Source organism: Asterias amurensis, chromosome 19 (assembly GCF_032118995.1).
Source record: "Asterias amurensis chromosome 19, ASM3211899v1".
Classification (NCBI taxonomy): Eukaryota; Metazoa; Echinodermata; class Asteroidea; order Forcipulatida; family Asteriidae; genus Asterias; species Asterias amurensis.
The window spans coordinates 6,111,676-6,138,149 of NC_092666.1; the positions used below are offsets into that span (position 1 = coordinate 6,111,676).

General features: G+C 33.4%; 1 protein-coding gene across 1 annotated transcript in view; it reads left to right on the top strand.

Moving 5' to 3' along the window:
• The window catches only part of LOC139951547 (kielin/chordin-like protein), a 92,173-nt gene continuing 65,699 nt past the window's right edge, over positions 1-26,474 (top strand). Inside the window, exon 1 of the mRNA XM_071950488.1 lies at positions 1-224. Coding sequence (XP_071806589.1) covers positions 171-224 — 54 coding nt within the window. The 5' untranslated portion in view covers positions 1-170. The remainder of the gene's footprint in view (positions 225-26,474) is intronic.

Here is a 26,474-nt window from a genome sequence, read left to right on the forward strand (position 1 = left end):
CAAGTTGTCAAATTTCTCTTCTTTTCTCATCACATTTGCTGTACTGCCTGTGGAGTGTTATTTCCTCGATAGAAATATGCCACCGAAGAAGAAGAACAAGAAGAAGAAGCAGTGCAATGGTTTTTATATGTACATGATGGATAAGAAACGAGGTTTTGAGATGGAATGTGATGTGGCAAAGATCTGACAACGCGATCCCCCAGTTGGCTCATCCAGGATGGAAGGTAGGCTTGAATTTCTTCTTGAAAAGACCTTTGGTGGATTTCACAAAGAGTTAAGACTAGACTTATCTTGCGTTAGGACGAGCTACTCATTCTAACTTAAGACTAGCCACACGTTTTGTGTATCTCCTAGGTGTAGGACTAGTCTTACGTTAGGACTCGTAGTCGTAGTCATGTCTTTGTGAAATGGACACGGGGACTATTGAATTCCCCTGTTGCCTTATTGGTAAATGTCAAAGACTTACTTCAATAAACTATTAAAGGCATCCCTGTGAGCCTTAAAGGGGTCTAAAATTTTGGGCCTCCTAAACGCTATACGCTTTTAAAATCAGCGATGATAGATGAAAGTTTTACGACCAAGTTTGTTCACTTTGGACCAAAAATCAAAACTCACAAAATTCTCAATAAATCTAAACATTTTTGTTGTTTACCCAGTCTCAACTGATCAAATGTCTTCAGTAGTCCGTTCTGTATCAATTGGGACAATAAAATCATCAAAACTTTTTTGACCCCCAAATCTGAAAATTTGACCATACCGGTATGGTCGATTTTGTTCATTTTGGACCAAAAATCCAAACTCGCAAAATTCTCAATAAATAAATTTGTTCACCCCAAATCTGAAAAATCGACCCATGCCGGCATCACAATTTTTTTTGGATTTTTGACCAAAAACACAAACTCACAAAAATTCGTAATAAATCTCTAACTTTTGCTTATATACCCAGTCCGACCTAATAAAATGTCTTCAGTAGTATCTTCTGTATCATTTGAAAGCATAAATTCACCGAAAATTTGTTCACCTCAAATCTGAAAAATCGACCCATGCCGGCATCACAATTTTTTTTGGATTTTTGACCAAAAACACAAACTCACTAAATTCTTAATAAATCTCAAACTTTTGCTCATTTACCCAGTCCGCACTGATAAAATGTCTTCAGTAGTATCTTCTGTATCATTTGAAAGCATAAATTCACCGAAAATTTGTTCACCCCAAATCTGAAAAATCGACCCATGCCAGCATCACAATTTTTTTTTGGATTTTCGACCAAAAACACAAACTCACAAAATTCATAATAAATCTCTAATTTTTGCTTATATACCCAGTCCGCACTGATAAAATGTCTGCAGTAGTATCTTTTGTATCATTTGAAAGCATAAATTCACCGAAAAATTTGTTCACCCCAAATCTGAAAAACCGACCCATGCCGGCATCACAATTTTTTTTTGATTTTTGGTCAAAAACACAAACTCACAAAATTCGTAATAAATCTCTAACTTTTGCTTATATACCCAGTCCGCACTGATAAAATGTCTTCAGTAGTATCTTCTGTATCATTTGAAAGCATAAATTCACCGAAAATTTGTTCACCTCAAATCTGAAAAATCGACCCATGCCGGCATCCCAATTTTTTTTGGATTTTTGACCAAAAACACAAACTCACAAAATTTGTAATAAATCTCTAACTTTTGCTTATATACCCAGTCCGCACTGATAAAATGTCTTCAGTAGTATCTTATGTATCATTTGAAAGCATAAATTCACCGAAAATTTGTTCACCTCAAATCTGAAAAATCGACCCATGCCGGCATCACAGATTTTTTTGGATTTTTGACCAAAAACACAAACTCACTAAATTCTTAATAAATCTCAAACTTTTGCTCATTTACCCAGTCCGCACTGATAAAATGTCTTCAGTAGTATCTTTTGTATCATTTGAAAGCATAAATTCACCGAAAATTTGTTCACACCAAATCTGAAAAATCGACCCATGCCGGCATCACAATTTTTTTTGGATTTTTGACCAAAAACACAAACTCACAAAATTCTTAATAAATCTCTAAATTTTTCTTATATACCCAGTCCGCACTGATAAAATGTCTTCAGTAGTATCTTCTGTATCATTTGAAAGCATAAATTCACAAAAAAAAATTTCACCCCAAATCTGAAAAATCGACCCATGCCGGCATCACAATTTTTTTTGGATTTTTGACCAAAAACACAAACTCACTAAATTCTTAATAAATCTCAAACTTTTGCTCATTTACCCAGTCCGCACTGATAAAATGTCTTCAGTAGTATCTTCTGTATCATTTGAAAGCATAAACTCACCGAAAATTTGTTCACCCCAAATCTGAAAAATCGACCCATGCCGGCATCACAATTTTTTTTGGATTTTTGGTCAAAAACACAAACTCACAAAATTCTTAATAAATCTCAAACTTTTGCTAATTTACCCAGTCCGCACTGATAAAATGTCTTCAGTAGTATCTTCTGTATCATTTGAAAGCATAAATTCACCGAAAATTTGTTCACCCCAAATCTGAAAAATCGACCCATGCCGGCATCACAATTTTTTGGGGATTTTTGACCAAAAACACAAACTCACAAAATTCGTAATAAATCTCTAACTTTTGCTTATATACCCAGTCCGCACTGATTAAATGTCTTCAGTAGTATCTTATGTATCATTTGAAAGCATAAATTCACCGAAAATTTGTTCACCCCAAATCTGAAAAATTTACCCATGCCGGCATCACAGATTTTTTAAATTTTTGAACGAAAACACAAACTCACAAAATTCTTAATAAATCTCAAACTTTTGCTAATTTACCCAGTCCGCACTGATAAAATGTCTTCAGTAGTATCTTATGTATCATTTGAAAGCATAAATTCACCGAAAATTTGTTCACCCCAAATCTGAAAAATCGACCCATGCTGGCATCACAATTTTTTTGGGATTTTTTACCAAAAACACAAAGTCACTAAATTCTTAATAAATCTCAAACTTTTGCTAATTTACCCAGTCCGCACAAATAAAATGTCTGCAGTAGTATCTTCTGTGTCATTTGAAAGCATAAATTCACCGAAAATTTGTTCACCCCAAATCTGAAAAATTTACCCATGCCGGCATCACAGATTTTTTAAATTTTTGACCAAAAACACAAACTCACAAAATTCTTAATAAATCTCAAACTTTTTCTAATTTACCCAGTCCTCACTGATAAAATGTCTGCAGTAGTATCTTCTGTATCATTTGAAAGCATAAATTCACCGAAAATTTGTTCACCCCAAATCTGAAAAATCGACCCATGCCGGCATCACAATTTTTTGGGGATTTTTGACCAAAAACACAAACTAACAAAATTCGTAATAAATCTCTAACTTTTGCTTATATACCCAGTCCGCACTGATTAAATGTCTTCAGTAGTATCTTATGTATCATTTGAAAGCATAAATTCACCGAAAATTTGTTCACCCCAAATCTGAAAAATTTACCCATGCCGGCATCACAGATTTTTTAAATTTTTGAACGAAAACACAAACTCACAAAATTCTTAATAAATCTCAAACTTTTGTTAATTTACCCAGTCCGCACTGATAAAATGTCTTCAGTAGTATCTTCTGTATCATTTGAAAGCATAAATTCACCGAAAATTTGTTCACCCCAAATCTGAAAAATCGACCCATGCTGGCATCACAATTTTTTTGGGATTTTTTACCAAAAACACAAAGTCACTAAATTCTTAATAAATCTCAAACTTTTGCTAATATACCCAGTCCGCACAGATAAAATGTCTGCAGTAGTATCTTCTGTATCATTTGAAAGCATAAATTCACCGAAAATTTGTTCACCCCAAATCTGAAAAATTTACCCATGCCGGCATCACAGATTTTTTAAATTTTTGACCAAAAACACAAACTCACAAAATTCTTAATAAATCTCAAACTTTTTCTAATTTACCCAGTCCTCACTGATAAAATGTCTGCAGTAGTATCTTCTGTATCATTTGAAAGCATAAATTCACCGAAAATTTGTTCACCCCAAATCTGAAAAATCGACCCATGCCGGCATCACAATTTTTTGGGGATTTTTGACCAAAAACACAAACTAACAAAATTCTTAATAAACCTCTAACTTTTGCTTATATACCCAGTCCGCACTGATAAAATGTCTTCAGTAGTATCTTCTGTATCATTTGAAAGCATAAATTCACCGAAAATTTTTTCACCCCAAATCTGAAAAATCGACCCATGCCGGCATCACAATATTTTGGGGATTTTTGACCAAAAATACAAACTCAGCAAATTCGTAATAAATCTCTAACTTTTGCTTATATACCCAGTCCGCACTGATTAAATGTCTTCAGTAGTATCTTATGTATCATTTGAAAGCATAAATTCACCGAAAATTTGTTCACCTCAAATCTGAAAAATTTACCCATGCCGGCATCACAGATTTTTTAAATTTTTGAACGAAAACACAAACTCACAAAATTCTTAATAAATCTCAAACTTTTGCTAATTTACCCAGTCCGCAATGATAAAATGTCTTCAGTAGTATCTTCTGTATCATTTGAAAGCATAAATTCACTGAAAATTTGTTCACCCCAAATCTGAAAAATCGACCCATGCCGGCATCACAGTTTTTGGGGGATTTTTGACCAAAAACACAAACTCACAAAATTTGTAATAAATCTCTAACTTTTGCTTATATACCCAGTCCGCACTGATAAAATGTCTTCAGTAGTATCTTTTGTATCATTTGAAAGCATAAATTCACCGAAAATTTGTTCACCCCAAATCTGAAAAATTTACCCATGCCGGCATCACAGATTTTTTAAATTTTTGACCAAAAACACAAACTCACAAAATTCTTAATAAATCTCAAACTTTTGCTAATTTACCCAGTCCGCACTGATTAAATGTCTGCAGTAGTATCTTCTGTATCATTTGAAAGCATAAATTCACCGAAAATTTGTTCACCCCAAATCTGAAAAATCGACCCATGCCGGCATCACAATTTTTTGGGGATTTTTGACCAAAAACACAAACTCACAAAATTCGTAATAAATCTCTAACTTTTGCTTATTTACCCAGTCCGCACTGATAAAATGTCTGCAGTAGTATCTTCTGTATCATTTGAAAGCATAAATTCACCGAAAATTTGTTCACCCCAAATTTGAAAAATCGACCCATGCCGGCATCACAATTTTTTGTTGATTTTTGACCAAAAACACAAACTACCAAAATTCTTAATAAATCTCTAACTTTTGCTTATATACCCAGTCCGCACTGATAAAATGTCTTCAGTAGTATCTTATGTATCATTTGAAAGCATAAATTCACCGAAAATTTGTTCACCCCAAATCTGAAAAATTTACCCATGCCGGCATCACAGATTTTTTAAATTTCTGACCAAAAACACAAACTCACAAAATTCTTAATAAATCTCAAACTTTTGCTAATTTACCCAGTCCGCACTGATAAAATGTCTGCAGTAGTATCTTCTGTATCATTTGAAAGCATAAATTCACCGAAAATTTGTTCACCCCAAATCTGAAAAATCGACCCATGCCGGCATCACAATTGTTTTGGGAATTTTGACCAAAAACACAAACTCACAAAATTCGTAATAAATCTCTAACTTTTGCTTATATACCCAGTCCGCTCTGATAAAATGTCTTCAGTAGTATCTTCTGTCTCATTTGAAAGCATAAATTCACCGAAAATTTGTTCACCCCCAATCTGAAAAATTTACCCATGCCGGCATCACAGATTTTTTAAATTTTTGACCAAAAACACAAACTCACAAAATTCTTAATAAATCTCAAACTTTTGCTAATTTACCCAGTCCGCACTGATAAAATGTCTGCAGTAGTATCTTCTGTATCATTTGAAAGCATAAATTCACCGAAAATTTGTTCACCCCAAATCTGAAAAATCGACCCATGCCGGCATCACAATTTTTTGTTGATTTTTGACCAAAAACACAAACTAACAAAATTCTTAATAAATCTCTAACTTTTGCTTATATACCCAGTCCGCACTGATCAAATGTCTTCAGTAGTATCTTCTGTATCATTTGAAAGCATAAATTCACTGAAAAATTTTTCACCCCAAATCTGAAAAATCGACCCATGCCGGCATCACAATTTTTGGGGGATTTTTGACCAAAAACACAAACTCACAAAATTCGTAATAAATCTCTAACTTTTGCTTATATACCCAGTCCGCACTGATAAAATGTCTTCAGTAGTATCTTATGTATCATTTGAAAGACTAAATTCACCGAAAATGTGTTCACCCCAAATCTGAAAAATTTACCCATGCCGGCATCACAGATTTTTTAAATTTTTGACCAAAAACACAAACTCACAAAATTCTTAATAAATCTCAAACTTTTGCTAATTTACCCAGTCCGCACTGATAAAATGTCTGCAGTAGTATCTTCTGTATCATTTGAAAGCATAAATTCACCGAAAATTTGTTCACCCCAAATCTGAAAAATCGACCCATGCCGGCATCACAATTTTTTGTTGATTTTTGACCAAAAACACAAACTAACAAAATTCTTAATAAATCTCTAACTTTTGCTTATATACCCAGTCCGCACTGATCAAATGTCTTCAGTAGTATCTTCTGTATCATTTGAAAGCATAAATTCACTGAAAAATTTTTCACCCCAAATCTGAAAAATCGACCCATGCCGGCATCACAATTTTTGGGGGATTTTTGACCAAAAACACAAACTCACAAAATTCGTAATAAATCTCTAACTTTTGCTTATATACCCAGTCCGCACTGATAAAATGTCTTCAGTAGTATCTTATGTATCATTTGAAAGACTAAATTCACCGAAAATGTGTTCACCCCAAATCTGAAAAATTTACCCATGCCGGCATCACAGATTTTTTAAATTTTTGACCAAAAACACAAACTCACAAAATTCTTAATAAATCTCAAACTTTTGCTAATTTACCCAGTCCGCACTGATAAAATGTCTGCAGGAGTATCTTCTGTATCATTTGAAAGCATAAATTCACCGAAAATTTGTTCACCCCAAATCTGAAAAATTTACCCATGCCGGCATCACAGATTTTTTAAATTTTTGAACAAAAACACAAACTCACAAAATTCTTAATAAATCTCAAACTTTTGCTTATTTACCCAGTCCGCACTGATAAAATGTCTGCAGTAGTATCTTCTGTATCATTTGAAAGCATAAACTCACCGAAAATTTGTTCACCCCAAATCTGAAAAATCGACCCATGCCGGCATCACAATTTTTTGTTGATTTTTGACCAAAAACACAAACTAACAAAATTCTTAATAAATCTCTAACTTTTGCTCATTTACCCAGTCCGCACTGATAAAATGTCTTCAGTAGTATCTTATGTATCATTTGAAAGCATAAATTCACCGAAAAATTTTTCACCCCAAATCTGAAAAATCGACCCATGCCGGCATCACAATTTTTGGGGGATTTTTGACCAAAAACACAAACTAACAAAATTCTTAATAAATCTCTAACCTTTGCTTATATACCCAGTCCGCACTGATAAAATGTCTTCAGTAGTATCTTCTGTATCATTTGAAAGCATAAATTCACCGAAAATTTTTTCACCCCAAATCTGAAAAATCGACCCATGCCGTCATCACAATTTTTGGGGGATTTTTGACCAAAAACACAAACTCACAAAATTCGTAATAAATCTCTAACTTTTGCTTGTATACCCAGTCCGCACTGATAAAATGTCTTCAGTAGAATCTTATGTATCATTTGAAAGCATAAATTCACCGAAAATTTGTTCACCCCAAATCTGAAAAATTTACCCATGCCGGCATCACAGATTTTTTAAATTTTTGAACAAAAACACAAACTCACAAAATTCTTAATAAATCTCAAACTTTTGCTAATTTACCCAGTCCTTGCTGATAAAATATCTTCAGTAGTATCTTCTGTGTCATTTGAAAGCATAAATTCACCGAAAATTTGTTCACCCCAAATCTGAAAAATCGACCCATGCCGGCATCACAATTTTTTGTTGATTTTTGACCAAAAACACAAACTCACAAAATTCGTAATAAATCTCTAACTTTTGCTTATATACCCAGTCTGCACTGATAAAATGTCTTCAGTAGTATCTTATGTATCATTTGAAAGCATAAATTCACCGAAAATTTGTTCACCCCAAATCTGAAAAATTTACCCATGCCGGCATCACAGAGTTTTTAAATTTTTGACCAAAAACACAAACTCACAAAATTCTTAATAAATCTCAAACTTTTGCTAATTTACCTACTCCGCACTGATAAAATGTCTGCAGTAGTATCTTCTGTATCATTTGAAAGCATAAATTCACCGAAAATTTGTTCACCCCAAATCTGAAAAATCGACCCATGCCGGCATCACAATTTTTTTGGGGATTTTTGACCAAAAACACAAAGTCACTAAATTCTTAATAAATCTCAAACTTTTGCTCATTTACCCAGTCCGCACGGATAAAATGTCTGCAGTAGTATCTTCTGTATCATTTGAAAGCATAACTTCACCGAAAATTTGTTCACCGCAAATCTGAAAAATTGACCCATGCCGGCATCACAGATTTTTTAAATTTTTGACCAAAAACACAAACTAACAAAATTCTTAATAAATCTCAAACTTTTGCTAATTTACCCAGTCCGCACTGATAAAATATCTTCAGTAGTATCTTCTGTATCATTTGAAAGCATAAATTCACCGAAAATGTGTTCACCCCAAATCTGAAAAATCGACCCATGCCGGCATCACAGATTATTTTTCGATTTTTGACCAAAAACACAAACTCACAAAAATCGTAATAAATCTCTAACTTTTGCTTATATACCCAGTCCGCACTGATAAAATGTCTTCAGTAGTATCTTATGTATCATTTGAAAGCATAAATTCACCGAAAATTTGTTCACCCCAAATCTGAAAAATTTACCCATGCCGGCATCACAATTTTTGGGGGATTTTTGACCAAAAACACAAACTCACAAAATTCGTAATAAATCTCTAACTTTTGCTTATATACCCAGTCCGCACTGATAAAATGTCTTCAGTAGTATCTTATGTATCATTTGAAAGCATAAATTCACCGAAAATTTGTTCACCCCAAATCTGAAAAATTTACCCATGCCGGCATCACAGATTTTTTAAATTTTTGACCAAAAACACAAACTCACAAAATTCTTAATAAATCTCAAACTTTTGCTTATTTACCCAGTCCGCACTGATAAAATGTCTGCAGTAGTATCTACTGTATCATTTGAAAGCATAAACTCACCGAAAGATTGTTCACCCCAACTCTGAAAAATCGACCCATGCCGGCATCACAATTTTTTGTTGATTTTTGACCAAAAACACAAACTAACAAAATTCTTAATAAATCTCTAACTTTTGCTCATTTACCCAGTCCGCACTGATAAAATGTCTTCAGTAGTATCTTATGTATCATTTGAAAGCATAAATTCACCGAAAATTTTTTCACCCCAAATCTGAAAAATCGACCCATGCCGGCATCACAGATTTTTTAAATTTTTGAACAAAAACACAAACTCACAAAATTCGTAATAAATCTCTAACTTTTGCTTGTATACCCAGTCCGCACTGATAAAATGTCTTCAGTAGAATCTTATGTATCATTTGAAAGCATAAATTCACCGAAAATTTGTTCACCCCAAATCTGAAAAATTTACCCATGCCGGCATCACAAATTTTTTAAATTTTTGAACAAAAACACAAACTCACAAAATTCTTAATAAATCTCAAACTTTTGCTAATTTACCCAGTCCGCGCTGATAAAATGTCTTCAGTAGTATCTTCTGTGTCATTTGAAAGCATAAATTCACCGAAAATTTGTTCACCCCAAATCTGAAAAATCGACCCATGCCGGCATCACAATTTTTGGGGGATTTTTGACCAAAAACACAAACTCACAAAATTCGTAATAAATCTCTAACTTTTGCTTATATACCCAGTCCGCACTGATAAAATGTCTTCAGTAGTATCTTATGTATCATTTGAAAGCATAAATTCACCGAAAATTTGTTCACCCCAAATCTGAAAAATTTACCCATTCCGGCATCACAGAGTTTTTAAATTTTTGACCAAAAACACAAACTCACAAAATTCTTAATAAATCTCAAACTTTTGCTAATTTACCTAGTCCGCACTGATAAAATGTCTGCAGTAGTATCTTCTGTATCATTTGAAAGCATAAATTCACCGAAAATTTGTTCACCCCAAATCTGAAAAATCGACCCATGCCGGCATCACAATTTTTTGGGGGATTTTTGACCAAAAACACAAAGTCACTAAATTCTTAATAAATCTCAAACTTTTGCTCATTTACCCAGTCCGCACGGATAAAATGTCTGCAGTAGTATCTTCTGTATCATTTGAAAGCATAACTTCACCGAAAATTTGTTCATCGCAAATCTGAAAAACTGACCCATGCCGGCATCACAGATTTTTTAAATTTTTGACCAAAAACACAAACTAACAAAATTCGTAATAAATCTCTAACTTTTGCTTATATACCCAGTCCGCACTGATAAAATGTCTTCAGTAGTATCTTCTGTATCATTTGAAAGCATAAATTCACTGAAAATTTTTTCACCCCAAATCTGAAAAATCGACCCATGCCGGCATCACAATTTTTTTGGGATTTTTGACCAAAAACACAAACTCACAAAATTCGTAATAAATCTCTAACTTTTGCTTATATACCCAGTCCGCACTGATTAAATGTCTTCAGTAGTATCTTATGTATCATTTGAAAGCATAAATTCACCGAAAATTTGTTCACCCCAAATCTGAAAAATTTACCCATGCCGGCATCACAGATTTTTTAAATTTTTGAACGAAAACACAAACTCACAAAATTCTTAATAAATCTCAAACTTTTGCTAATTTACCCAGTCCGCACTGATAAAATGTCTTCAGTAGTATCTTCTGTATCATTTGAAAGCATAAATTCACCGAAAATTTGTTCACCCCAAATCTGAAAAATCGACCCATGCCGGCATCACAATTTTTGGGGGATTTTTGACCAAAAACACAAACTCACAAAATTCGTAATAAATCTCTAACTTTTGCTTATATACCCAGTCCGCACTGATAAAATGTCTTCAGTAGTATCTTATGTATCATTTGAAAGCATAAATTCACCGAAAATTTGTTCACCCCAAATCTGAAAAATTTACCCATGCCGGCATCACAGATTTTTTGGGGATTTTTGACCAAAAACACAAACTCACAAAATTCGTAATAAATCTCTAACTCTTGTTTATATACCCAGTCAGCACTGATAAAATGTCTTCAGTAGTATCTTATGTATCATTTGAAAGCATAAATTCACCGAAAATTTGTTCACCCCAAATCTGAAAAATTTACCCATGCCGGCATCACAATTTTTTTGGGGATTTTTGACCAAAAACACAAAGTCACTAAATTCTTAATAAATCTCAAACTTTTGCTCATTTACCCAGTCCGCACGGATAAAATGTCTGCAGTAGTATCTTCTGTATCATTTGAAAGCATAACTTCACCGAAAATTTGTTCACCGCAAATCTGAAAAATTGACCCATGCCGGCATCACAGATTTTTTAAATTTTTGACCAAAAACACAAACTAACAAAATTCTTAATAAATCTCAAACTTTTGCTAATTTACCCAGTCCGCACTGATAAAATATCTTCAGTAGTATCTTCTGTATCATTTGAAAGCATAAATTCACCGAAAATGTGTTCACCCCAAATCTGAAAAATCGACCCATGCCGGCATCACAGATTATTTTTCGATTTTTGACCAAAAACACAAACTCACAAAAATCGTAATAAATCTCTAACTTTTGCTTATATACCCAGTCCGCACTGATAAAATGTCTTCAGTAGTATCTTATGTATCATTTGAAAGCATAAATTCACCGAAAATTTGTTCACCCCAAATCTGAAAAATTTACCCATGCCGGCATCACAGATTTTTTAAATTTTTGACCAAAAACACAAACTCACAAAATTCTTAATAAATCTCAAACTTTTGCTTATTTACCCAGTCCGCACTGATAAAATGTCTGCAGTAGTATCTTCTGTATCATTTGAAAGCATAAACTCACCGAAAATTTGTTCACCCCAAATCTGAAAAATCGACCCATGCCGGCATCACAATTTTTTGTTGATTTTTGACCAAAAACACAAACTAACAAAATTCTTAATAAATCTCTAACTTTTGCTCATTTACCCAGTCCGCACTGATAAAATGTCTTCAGTAGTATCTTATGTATCATTTGAAAGCATAAATTCACCGAAAATTTTTTCACCCCAAATCTGAAAAATCGACCCATGCCGGCATCACAATTTTTGGGGGATTTTTGACCAAAAACACAAACTAACAAAATTCTTAATAAATCTCTAACCTTTGCTTATATACCCAGTCCGCACTGATAAAATGTCTTCAGTAGTATCTTCTGTATCATTTGAAAGCATAAATTCACCGAAAATTTTTTCACCCCAAATCTGAAAAATCGACCCATGCCGTCATCACAATTTTTGGGGGATTTTTGACCAAAAACACAAACTCACAAAATTCGTAATAAATCTCTAACTTTTGCTTGTATACCCAGTCCGCACTGATAAAATGTCTTCAGTAGAATCTTATGTATCATTTGAAAGCATAAATTCACCGAAAATTTGTTCACCCCAAATCTGAAAAATTTACCCATGCCGGCATCACAAATTTTTTAAATTTTTGAACAAAAACACAAACTCACAAAATTCTTAATAAATCTCAAACTTTTGCTAATTTACCCAGTCCGCGCTGATAAAATGTCTTCAGTAGTATCTTCTGTGTCATTTGAAAGCATAAATTCACCGAAAATTTGTTCACCCCAAATCTGAAAAATCGACCCATGCCGGCATCACAATTTTTGGGGGATTTTTGACCAAAAACACAAACTCACAAAATTCGTAATAAATCTCTAACTTTTGCTTATACCCAGTCCGCACTGATAAAATGTCTTCAGTAGTATCTTATGTATCATTTGAAAGCATAAATTCACCGAAAATTTGTTCACCCCAAATCTGAAAAATTTACCCATTCCGGCATCACAGAGTTTTTAAATTTTTGACCAAAAACACAAACTCACAAAATTCTTAATAAATCTCAAACTTTTGCTAATTACCTAGTCCGCACTGATAAAATGTCTGCAGTAGTATCTTCTGTATCATTTGAAAGCATAAATTCACCGAAAATTTGTTCACCCCAAATCTGAAAAATCGACCCATGCCGGCATCACAATTTTTTGGGGGATTTTTGACCAAAAACACAAAGTCACTAAATTCTTAATAAATCTCAAACTTTTGCTCATTTACCCAGTCCGCACGGATAAAATGTCTGCAGTAGTATCTTCTGTATCATTTGAAAGCATAACTTCACCGAAAATTTGTTCATCGCAAATCTGAAAAACTGACCCATGCCGGCATCACAGATTTTTTAAATTTTTGACCAAAAACACAAACTAACAAAATTCTTAATAAATCTCAAACTTTTGCTTATATACCCAGTCCGCACTGATAAAATGTCTTCAGTAGTATCTTCTGTATCATTTGAAAGCATAAATTCACTGAAAATTTGTTCACCCCAAATCTGAAAAATCGACCCATGCCGGCATCACAATTTTTTGGGGATTTTTGACCAAAAACACAAACTCACAAAATTCGTAATAAATCTCTAACTTTTGCTTATATACCCAGTCCGCACTGATAAAATGTCTTCAGTAGTATCTTATGTATCATTTGAAAGCATAAATTCACCGAAAATTTGTTCACCCCAAATCTGAAAAATTTACCCATGCCGGCATCACAGATTTTTTGGGGATTTTTGACCAAAAACACAAACTCACAAAATTCGTAATAAATCTCTAACTCTTGTTTATATACCCAGTCAGCACTGATAAAATGTCTTCAGTAGTATCTTATGTATCATTTGAAAGCATAAATTCACCGAAAATTTGTTCACCCCAAATCTGAAAAATTTACCCATGCCGGCATCACAGATTTTTTAAATTTTTGAACGAAAACACAAACTCACAAAATTCTTAATAAATCTCAAACTTTTGCTTTTATACCCAGTCCGCACTGATAAAATGTCTTCAGTAGTATCTTCTGTATCATTTGAAAGCATAAATTCACCGAAAATTTGTTCACCCCAAATCTGAAAAATCGACCCATGCCGGCATCACAATTTTTTGTTGGTTTTTGACCAAAAACACAAACTAACAAAATTCTTAATAAATCTCTAACTTTTGCTTATATACCCAGTCCGCACTGATAAAATGTCTTCAGTAGTATCTTCTGTATCATTTGAAAGCATAAATTCACTGAAAAATTTTTCACCCCAAATCTGAAAAATCGACCCATGCCGGCATCACAATTTTTGGGGGATTTTTGACCAAAAACACAAACTCACAAAATTCGTAATAAATCTCTAACTTTTGCTTATATACCCAGTCCGCACTGATAAAATGTCTTCAGTAGTATCTTATGTATCATTTGAAAGACTAAATTCACCGAAAATGTGTTCACCCCAAATCTGAAAAATTTACCCATGCCGGCATCACAGATTTTTTAAATTTTTGACCAAAAACACAAACTCACAAAATTCTTAATAAATCTCAAACTTTTGCTAATTTACCCAGTCCGCACTGATAAAATGTCTGCAGGAGTATCTTCTGTATCATTTGAAAGCATAAATTCACCGAAAATTTGTTCACCCCAAATCTGAAAAATCGATCCATGCCGGCATCACAATTTTTTGTTGATTTTTGACCAAAAACACAAACTAACAAAATTCTTAATAAATCTCTAACTTTTGCTCATTTACCCAGTCCGCACTGATAAAATGTCTTCAGTAGTATCTTATGTATCATTTGAAAGCATAAATTCACTGAAAAATTTTTCACCCCAAATCTGAAAAATCGACCCATGCCGGCATCACAATTTTTGGGGGATTTTTGACCAAAAACACAAACTCACAAAATTCGTAATAAATCTCTAACTTTTGCTTATATACCCAGTCCGCACTGATAAAATGTCTTCAGTAGTATCTTATGTATCATTTGAAAGCATAAATTCACCGAAAACTTGTTCACCCCAAATCTGAAAAATTTACCCATGCCGGCATCACAGATTTTTAAAATTTTTGACCAAAAACACAAACTCACAAAATTCTTAATAAATCTTAAACTTTTGCTAATTTACCCAGTCCGCACTGATAAAATGTCTGCAGTAGTATCTTCTGTATCATTTGAAAGCATAAATTCACCGAAAATTTGTTCACCCCAAATCTGAAAAATCGACCCATGCCGGCATCACAATTTTTTTGGGATTTGTGACCAAAAACACAAACTAACAAAATTCTTAATAAATCTCTAACTTTTGCTTATATACCCAGTCCGCACTGATAAAATGTCTTCAGTAGTATCTTCTGTATCATTTGAAAGCATAAATTCACTGAAAATTTTTTCACCCCAAATCTGAAAAATCGACCCATGCCGGCATCACAATTTTTTGGGGATTTTTGACCAAAAACACAAACTCACAAAATTCGTAATAAATCTCTAACTTTTGCTTATATACCCAGTCCGCACTGATTAAATGTCTTCAGTAGTATCTTATGTATCATTTGAAAGCATAAATTCACCGAAAATTTGTTCACCCCAAATCTGAAAAATTTACCCATGCCGGCATCACAGATTTTTTAAATTTTTTAACGAAAACACAAACTCACAAAATTCTTAATAAATCTCAAACTTTTGCTAATTTACCCAGTCCGCACTGATAAAATGTCTTCAGTAGTATCTTCTGTATCATTTGAAAGCATAAATTCACCGAAAATTTGTTCACCCCAAATCTGAAAAATCGACCCATGCCGGCATCACAATTTTTGGGGGATTTTTGACCAAAAACACAAACTCACAAAATTCGTAATAAATCTCTAACTTTTGCTTATATACCCAGTCCGCACTGATAAAATGTCTTCAGTAGTATCTTATGTATCATTTGAAAGCATAAATTCACCGAAAATTTGTTCACCCCAAATCTGAAAAATTTACCCATGCCGGCATCACAGATTTTTGGGGGATTTTTGACCAAAAACACAAACTCACAAAATTCGTAATAAATCTCTAACTCTTGTTTATATACCCAGTCAGCACTGATAAAATGTCTTCAGTAGTATCTTATGTATCATTTGAAAGCATAAATTCACCGAAAATTTGTTCACCCCAAATCTGAAAAATTTACCCATGCCGGCATCACAATTTTTTTGGGGATTTTTGACCAAAAACACAAAGTCACTAAATTCTTAATAAATCTCAAACTTTTGCTCATTTACCCAGTCCGCACGGATAAAATGTCTGCAGTAGTATCTTCTGTATCATTTGAAAGCATAACTTCACCGAAAATTTGTTCACCGCAAATCTGAAAAATTGACCCATGCCGGCATCACAGATTTTTTAAATTTTTGACCAAAAACACAAACTAACAAAATTCTTAATAAATCTCAAACTTTTGCTAATTTACCCAGTCCGCACTGATAAAATATCTTCAGTAGTATCTTCTGTATCATTTGAAAGCATAAATTCACCGAAAATGTGTTCACCCCAAATCTGAAAAATCGACCCATGCCGGCATCACAGATTATTTTTCGATTTTTGACCAAAAACACAAACTCACAAAAATCGTAATAAATCTCTAACTTTTGCTTATATACCCAGTCCGCACTGATAAAATGTCTTCAGTAGTATCTTATGTATCATTTGAAAGCATAAATTCACCGAAAATTTGTTCACCCCAAATCTGAAAAATTTACCCATGCCGGCATCACAGATTTTTTAAATTTTTGACCAAAAACACAAACTCACAAAATTCTTAATAAATCTCTAACTTTTGCTCATTTACCCAGTCCGCACTGATAAAATGTCTTCAGTAGTATCTTATGTATCATTTGAAAGCATAAATTCACCGAAAATTTTTTCACCCCAAATCTGAAAAATCGACCCATGCCGGCATCACAATTTTTGGGGGATTTTTGACCAAAAACACAAACTAACAAAATTCTTAATAAATCTCTAACCTTTGCTTATATACCCAGTCCGCACTGATAAAATGTCTTCAGTAGTATCTTCTGTATCATTTGAAAGCATAAATTCACCGAAAATTTTTTCACCCCAAATCTGAAAAATCGACCCATGCCGTCATCACAATTTTTGGGGGATTTTTGACCAAAAACACAAACTCACAAAATTCGTAATAAATCTCTAACTTTTGCTTATACCCAGTCCGCACTGATGAAATGTCTTCAGTAGTATCTTATGTATCATTTGAAAGCATAAATTCACCGAAAATTTGTTCACCCCAAATCTGAAAAATTTACCCATTCCGGCATCACAGAGTTTTTAAATTTTTGACCAAAAACACAAACTCACAAAATTCTTAATAAATCTCAAACTTTTGCTAATTACCTAGTCCGCACTGATAAAATGTCTGCAGTAGTATCTTCTGTATCATTTGAAAGCATAAATTCACTGAAAATTTTTTCACCCCAAATCTGAAAAATCGACCCATGCCGGCATCACAATTTTTTGGGGATTTTTGACCAAAAACACAAACTCACAAAATTCGTAATAAATCTCTAACTTTTGCTTATATACCCAGTCCGCACTGATAAAATGTCTTCAGTAGTATCTTATGTATCATTTGAAAGCATAAATTCACCGAAAATTTGTTCACCCCAAATCTGAAAAATTTACCCATGCCGGCATCACAGATTTTTTGGGGATTTTTGACCAAAAACACAAACTCACAAAATTCGTAATAAATCTCTAACTCTTGTTTATATACCCAGTCAGCACTGATAAAATGTCTTCAGTAGTATCTTATGTATCATTTGAAAGCATAAATTCACCGAAAATTTGTTCAACCCAAATCTGAAAAATTTACCCATGCCGGCATCACAGATTTTTTAAATTTTTGAACGAAAACACAAACTCACAAAATTCTTAATAAATCTCAAACTTTTGCTTTTATACCCAGTCCGCACTGATAAAATGTCTTCAGTAGTATCTTCTGTATCATTTGAAAGCATAAATTCACCGAAAATTTGTTCACCCCAAATCTGAAAAATCGACCCATGCCGGCATCACAATTTTTTGTTGGTTTTTGACCAAAAACACAAACTAACAAAATTCTTAATAAATCTCTAACTTTTGCTTATATACCCAGTCCGCACTGATAAAATGTCTTCAGTAGTATCTTCTGTATCATTTGAAAGCATAAATTCACTGAAAAATTTTTCACCCCAAATCTGAAAAATCGACCCATGCCGGCATCACAATTTTTGGGGGATTTTTGACCAAAAACACAAACTCACAAAATTCGTAATAAATCTCTAACTTTTGCTTATATACCCAGTCCGCACTGATAAAATGTCTTCAGTAGTATCTTATGTATCATTTGAAAGACTAAATTCACCGAAAATGTGTTCACCCCAAATCTGAAAAATTTACCCATGCCGGCATCACAGATTTTTTAAATTTTTGACCAAAAACACAAACTCACAAAATTCTTAATAAATCTCAAACTTTTGCTAATTTACCCAGTCCGCACTGATAAAATGTCTGCAGGAGTATCTTCTGTATCATTTGAAAGCATAAATTCACCGAAAATTTGTTCACCCCAAATCTGAAAAATCGATCCATGCCGGCATCACAATTTTTTGTTGATTTTTGACCAAAAACACAAACTAACAAAATTCTTAATAAATCTCTAACTTTTGCTCATTTACCCAGTCCGCACTGATAAAATGTCTTCAGTAGTATCTTATGTATCATTTGAAAGCATAAATTCACTGAAAAATTTTTCACCCCAAATCTGAAAAATCGACCCATGCCGGCATCACAATTTTTGGGGGATTTTTGACCAAAAACACAAACTCACAAAATTCGTAATAAATCTCTAACTTTTGCTTATATACCCAGTCCGCACTGATAAAATGTCTTCAGTAGTATCTTATGTATCATTTGAAAGCATAAATTCACCGAAAACTTGTTCACCCCAAATCTGAAAAATTTACCCATGCCGGCATCACAGATTTTTAAAATTTTTGACCAAAAACACAAACTCACAAAATTCTTAATAAATCTTAAACTTTTGCTAATTTACCCAGTCCGCACTGATAAAATGTCTGCAGTAGTATCTTCTGTATCATTTGAAAGCATAAATTCACCGAAAATTTGTTCACCCCAAATCTGAAAAATCGACCCATGCCGGCATCACAATTTTTTTGGGATTTGTGACCAAAAACACAAACTAACAAAATTCGTAATAAATCTCTAACTTTTGCTTATATACCCAGTCCGCACTGATAAAATGTCTTCAGTAGTATCTTCTGTATCATTTGAAAGCATAAATTCACCGAAAATTTGTTCACCCCCAATCTGAAAAATTTACCCATGCCGGCATTACAGATTTTTTAAATTTTTGACCAAAAACACAAACTCACAAAATTCTTAATAAATCTCAAACTTTTGCTAATTTACCCAGTCCGCACTGATAAAATGTCTGCAGTAGTATCTTCTGTATCATTTGAAAGCATAAATTCACCGAAAATTTGTTCACCCCAAATCCGAAAAATCGACCCATGCCGGCATCACAATTTTTTGGGGATTTTTGACCAAAAACACAAACTAACAAAAATCTTAATAAATCTTTAACTTTTGCTTATATACCCAGTCCGCACTGATAAAATGTCTTCAGTAGTATCTTCTGTATCATTTGAAAGCATAAATTCACCGAAATTTTTTTCACCCCAACTCTGAAAAATCGACCCATGCCGGCATCACAATTTTTTTGGGATTTTTGACCAAAAACACAAACTCACAAAATTCTTAATAAATCTCAAACTTTTGCTAATTTACCCAGTCCGCACTGATAAAATGTCTGCAGTAGTATCTTCTGTATCATTTGAAAGCATAAATTCACCGAAAATTTGTTCACCCCAAATCTGAAAAATCGACCCATGCCGGCATCACAATTTTTTGGGGATTTTTGACCAAAAACACAAACTCACAAAATTCGTAATAAATCTCTAACTTTTGCTTATATACCCAGTCCGCACTGATAAAATGTCTTCAGTAGTATCTTATGTATCATTTGAAAGCATAAATTCACCGAAAAAGTGTTCACCCCAAATCTGAAAAATTTACCCATGCCGGCATCACAGATTTTTTAACTTTTTGACCAAAAACACAAACTCACAAAATTCTTTTATAAATCTCAAACTTTTGCTTATTTACCCAGTCCGCACTGATAAAATGTCTGCAGTAGTATCTTCTGTATCATTTGAAAGCATAAATTCACCGAAAATTTGTTCACCCCAAATTTGAAAAATTTACCCATGCCGGCATCACAGATTTATTAAATTTTTGACCAAAAACACAAACTCACAAAATTCTTAATAAATCTCAAACTTTTGCTAATTTACCCAGTCCGCACTGATAAAATGTCTGCAGTAGTATCTTCTGTATCATTTGAAAGCATAAATTCACCGAAAATTTGTTCACCCCAAATCTGAAAAATCGACCCATGCCGGCATCACAATTTTTGGGGGATTTTTGACCAAAAACACAAACTAACAAAATTCTTAATAAATCTCTAACTTTTGCTCATTTACCCAGTCCGCACTGATAAAATGTCTTCAGTAGTATCTTATGTATCATTTGAAAGCATAAATTCACCGAAAATTTGTTCACCCCAAATCTGAAAAATTTACCCATCCGGCATCACAGATTTTTTAAATTTTTGAACAAAAACACAAACTCACAAAATTCTTAATAAATCTCAAACTTTTGCTAATTTACCCAGTCCGCATTGATAAAATGTCTGCAGTAGTATCTTCTGTATCATTTGAAAGCATAAATTCACCGAAAATTTGTTCGGCCCAAATCTGAAAAATCGACCCATGCCGGCATCACAATTTTTGGGGGATTTTTGACCAAAAACACAAACTAACAAAATTCTTAATAAATCTCTAACTTTTGCTAATTTACCCAGTCCGCACTGATAAAATGTCTGCAGTAGTATCTTATGTATCATTTGAAAGCATAAATTCACTGAAAAATGTTTCACCCCAAATCTGAAAAATCGACCCATCTCGGCATCACAATTTTTTGGGGATTTTTGACCAAAAACACAAACTCACAAAATTCTTAATAAATCTCAAACTTTTGCTTATACACCCAGTCCGCACTGATAAAATGTCTTCAGTAGTATCTTATGTATCATTTGAAAGCATAAATTCACCGAAAATTTGTTCACCCCAAATCTGAAAAATTTACCCATGCCGGCATCACAGATTTTTTAAATTTTTGAACAAAAACACAAACTCACAAAATTCTTAATAAATCTTAAACTTTTGCTAATTTACCCAGTCCGCACTGATAAAATGTCTTCAGTAGTATCTTATGTATCATTTGAAAGCATAAATTCACCGAAAATTTGTTCACCCCAAATCTGAAAAATTTACCCATGCCGGCATCACAGATTTTTTAAATTTTTGACCAAAAACACAAACTCACAAAATTCTTAATAAATCTCAAATTTTTGCTAATTTACCCAGTCCGCACTGATAAAATGTCTGCAGTAGTATCTTCTGTATCATTTGAAAGCATAAATTCACCGAAAATTTGTTCACCCCAAATCTGAAAAATCGACCCATGCCGGCATCACAATTTTTTGGGGATTTTTGACCAAAAACACAAACTCACAAAATTCGTAATAAATCTCTAACTTTTGCTTATATACCCAGTCCGCACTGATAAAATGTCTTCAGTAGTATCTTGTGTATCATTTGAAAGCATAAATTCATCGAAAATGTGTTCACCCCAAATCTGAAAAATCGACCCATGCCGGCATCACAGATTTATTAAATTTTTGACCAAAAACACAAACTCACAAAATTCTTAATAAATCTCAAACTTTTGCTTTTATACCCAGTCCGCACTGATAAAATGTCTTCAGTAGTATCTTATGTATCATTTGAAAGCATAAATTCACCGAAAATTTGTTCACCCCAAATCTGAAAATATTACCCATGCCGGCATCACAGATTTTTAAAATTTTTGAACAAAAACACAAACTCACAAAATTCTTAATAAATCTCAAACTTTTGCTAATTTACCCAGTCCGCACTGATAAAATGTCTTCAGTAGTATCTTCTGTATCATTTGAAAGCATAAATTCACCGAAAATTTGTTCACCCAAAATCTGAAAAATTTACCCATCCGGCATCACAGATTTTTTAAATTTTTGAACAAAAACACAAACTCACAAAATTCTTAATAAATCTCTAACTTTTGCTTATATACCCAGTCCGCACTGATAAAATGTCTTCAGTAGTATCTTATGTATCATTTGAAAGCATAAATTCACCGAAAATTTGTTCACCCCAAATCTGAAAAATTTACCCATGCCGGCATCACAGATTTTTTAAATTTTTGACCAAAAACACAAACTCACAAAATTCTTAATAAATCTCAAATTTTTGCTAATTTACCCAGTCCGCACTGATAAAATGTCTGCAGTAGTATCTTCTGTATCATTTGAAAGCATAAATTCACCGAAAATTTGTTCACCCCAAATCTGAAAAATCGACCCATGCCGGCATCACAATTTTTTGTTGATTTTTGACCAAAAACACAAACTAACAAAATTCTTAATAAATCTCTAACTTTTGCTCATTTACCCAGTCCGCACTGATAAAATGTCTTCAGTAGTATCTTATGTATCATTTGAAAGCATAAATTCACCGAAAAATTTTTCACCCCAAATCTGAAAAATTTACCCATGCCGGCATCACAGATAAAAATTTTTGACCAAAAACACAAACTCACAAAATTCTTAATAAATCTCAAACTTTTGCTAATTTACCCAGTCCGCACTGATAAAATGTCTGCAGTAGTATCTTCTGTATCATTTGAAAGCATAAATTCACCGAAAATTTGTTCACCCCAAATCTGAAAAATCGACCCATGCCGGCATCACAATTTTTGGGGGATTTTTGACCAAAAACACAAACTAACAAACTTCGTAATAAATCTCTATCTTTTGCTTATATACCCAGTCCGCACTGATAAAATGTTTTCAGTAGTATCTTATGTATCATTTGAAAGCATAAATTCACCGAAAATTTGTTCACCCCCAATCTGAAAAATTTACCCATGCCGGCATCACAGATTTTTTAAATTTTTGACCAAAAACACAAACTCACAAAATTCTTAATAAATCTCAAACTTTTGCTAATTTAACCAGTCCGCACTGATAAAATGTCTGCAGTAGTATCTTCTGTATCATTTGAAAGCATAATTTCACCGAAAATTTGTTCACCCCAAATCTGAAAAATTTACCCATGCCGGCACCACAATTTTTTGTTGATTTTTGACCAAAAACACAAACTAACAAAATTCTTAATAAATCTCTAACTTTTGCTCATTTACCCAGTCCGCACTGATAAAATGTCTTCAGTAGTATCTTATGTATCATTTGAAAGCATAAATTCACCGAAAAATTTTTCACCCCAAATCTGAAAAATTTACCCATGCAGGCATCACAGATTTATTAAATTTTTGACCAAAAACACAAACTCACAAAATTCTTAATAAATCTCAAACTTTTGCTAATTTACCCAGTCCGCACTGATAAAATGTCTGCAGTAGTATCTTCTGTATCATTTGAAAGCATAAATTCACCGAAAATTTGTTCACCCCAAATCTGAAAAATCGACCCATGCCGGCATCACAATTTTTGGGGGATTTTTGACCAAAAACACAAACTAACAAAATTCTTAATAAATCTCTATCTTTTGCTTATATACCCAGTCCGCACTGATAAAATGTCTTCAGTAGTATCTTCTGTATCATTTGAAAGCATAAATTCACCGAAAATTTTTTCACCCCAAATCTGAAAAATCGACCCATGCCGGCATCACAATTTTTTTGGGATTTTTGACCAAAAACACAAACTCACAAAATTCGTAATAAATCTCTAACTTTTGCTTATATACCCAGTCCGCACTGATAAAATGTCTTCAGTAGTATCTTATGTATCATTTGAAAGCATAAATTCACCGAAAATTTGTTCACCCCAAATCTGAAAAATCGACCCATGCCGGCATCACAATTTTTTGGGGATTTTTGACCAAAAACACAAACTCACAAAATTTGTAATAAATCTCTAACTTTTGCTTATATACCCAGTCCGCACTGATAAAATGTCTTCAGTTGTATCTTATGTATCATTTGAAAGCATAAATTCACCGAAAAATTTTTCACCCCAAATCTGAAAAATCGACCCATGCCGGCATCACAATTTTTTGGGGATTTTTGACCAAAAACACAAACTCACAAAATTCGTAATAAATCTCTAACTTTTGCTCACATACCCAGTCCGCACTGATAAAATGTCTTCAGTAGTATCTTATGTATCATTTGAAAGCATAAATTCACCGAAAATTTGTTCACCCCAAATCTGAAAAATTTACCCATGCCGGCATCACAGATTTTTTAAATTTGTGACCAAAAACACAAATTCACAAAATTCTTAATAAATCTCAAACTTTTGCTTATATACCCAGTCCGCACTGATTAAATGTCTTCAGTAGTATCTTATGTATCATTTGAAAGCATAAATTCACCGAAAATTTGTTCACCCCAAATCTGAAAAATTTACCCATGCCGGCATCACAGATTTTTTAAATTTTTGAACGAAAACACAAACTCACAAAATTCTTAATAAATCTCAAACTTTTGCCAATTTACCCAGTCCGCACTGATAAAATGACTTCAGTAGTATCTTCTGTATCATTTGAAAGCATAAATTCACCGAAAATGTGTTCACCCCAAATCTGAAAAATTTACCCATGCCGGCATCACAGATATTTTAAATTTTTGACCAAAAACACAAACTCACAAAATTCTTAATAAATCTCAAACTTTTGCTAATTTACCCAGTCCGCACTGATAAAATGTCTGCAGTAGTATCTTCTGTATCATTTGAAAGCATAAATTCACCGAAAATGTGTTCACCCCAAATCTGAAAAATTTACCCATGCCGGCATCACAGATTTTTGGCGGATTTTTGACCAAAAACACAAACTCACAAAATTCTTAATAAATCTCAAACTTTTGCTAATTTACCCAGTCCGCACTGATAAAATGTCTTCAGTAGTATCTTCTGTATCATTTGAAAGCATAAATTCACCGAAAATTTGTTCACCCCAAATCTGAAAAATCGACCCATGCCGGCATCTCAATTTTTGGGGGATTTTTGACCAAAAACACAAACTCACAAAATTCGTAATAAATCTCTAACTTTTGCTTACATACCCAGTCCGCACTGATAAAATGTCTTCAGTAGTATCTTATGTATCATTTGAAAGCATAAATTCACCGAAAATTTGTTCACCCCAAATCTGAAAAATTTACCCATGCCGGCATCACAATTTTTGGGGGATTTTTGACCAAAAACACAAACTCACGAAATTCGTAATAAATCTCTAACTTTTGCTTATATACCCAGTCCGCACTGATAAAATGTCTTCAGTAGTATCTTATGTATCATTTGAAAGCATAAATTCACCGAAAATTTGTTCACCCCAAATCTGAAAAATTTACCCATGCCGGCATCACAGATTTTTTAAATTTTTGTCCAAAAACACAAACTCACAAAATTCTTAATAAATCTCAAACTTTTGCTAATTTACCCAGTCCGCACTGATAAAATGTCTGCAGTAGTATCTTCTGTATCATTTGAAAGCATAAATTCACCGAAAAATTGTTCACCCCAAATCTGAAAAATCGACCCATGCCGGCATCACAGATTTTGTGGGGATTTTTGACCAAAAACACAAACTAACAAAATTCTTAATAAATCTCAAACTTTTGCTAATTTACCCAGTCCGCACTGATAAAATGTCTTCAGTAGTATCTTCTGTATCATTTGAAAGCATAAATTCACCGAAAATTTGTTCACCCCAAATCTGAAAAATTTACCCATGCCGGCATCACAGATTTTTTAAATTTTTGACCAAAAACACAAACTCACAAAATTCTTAATAAATCTCAAACTTTTGCTAATTTACCCAGTCCGCACTGATAAAATGTCTGCAGTAGTATCTTCTGTATCATTTGAAAGCATAAAGTCACTGAAAATTTTTTCACCCCAACTCTGAAAAATCGACCCATGCCGGCATCACAATTTTTTTGGGATTTTTGACCAAAAACACAAACTAACAAAATTCTTAATAAATCTCTAACTTTTGCTCATTTACCCAGTCCGCACTGATAAAATGTCTTCAGTAGTATCTTCTGTATCATTTGAAAGCATAAATTCAC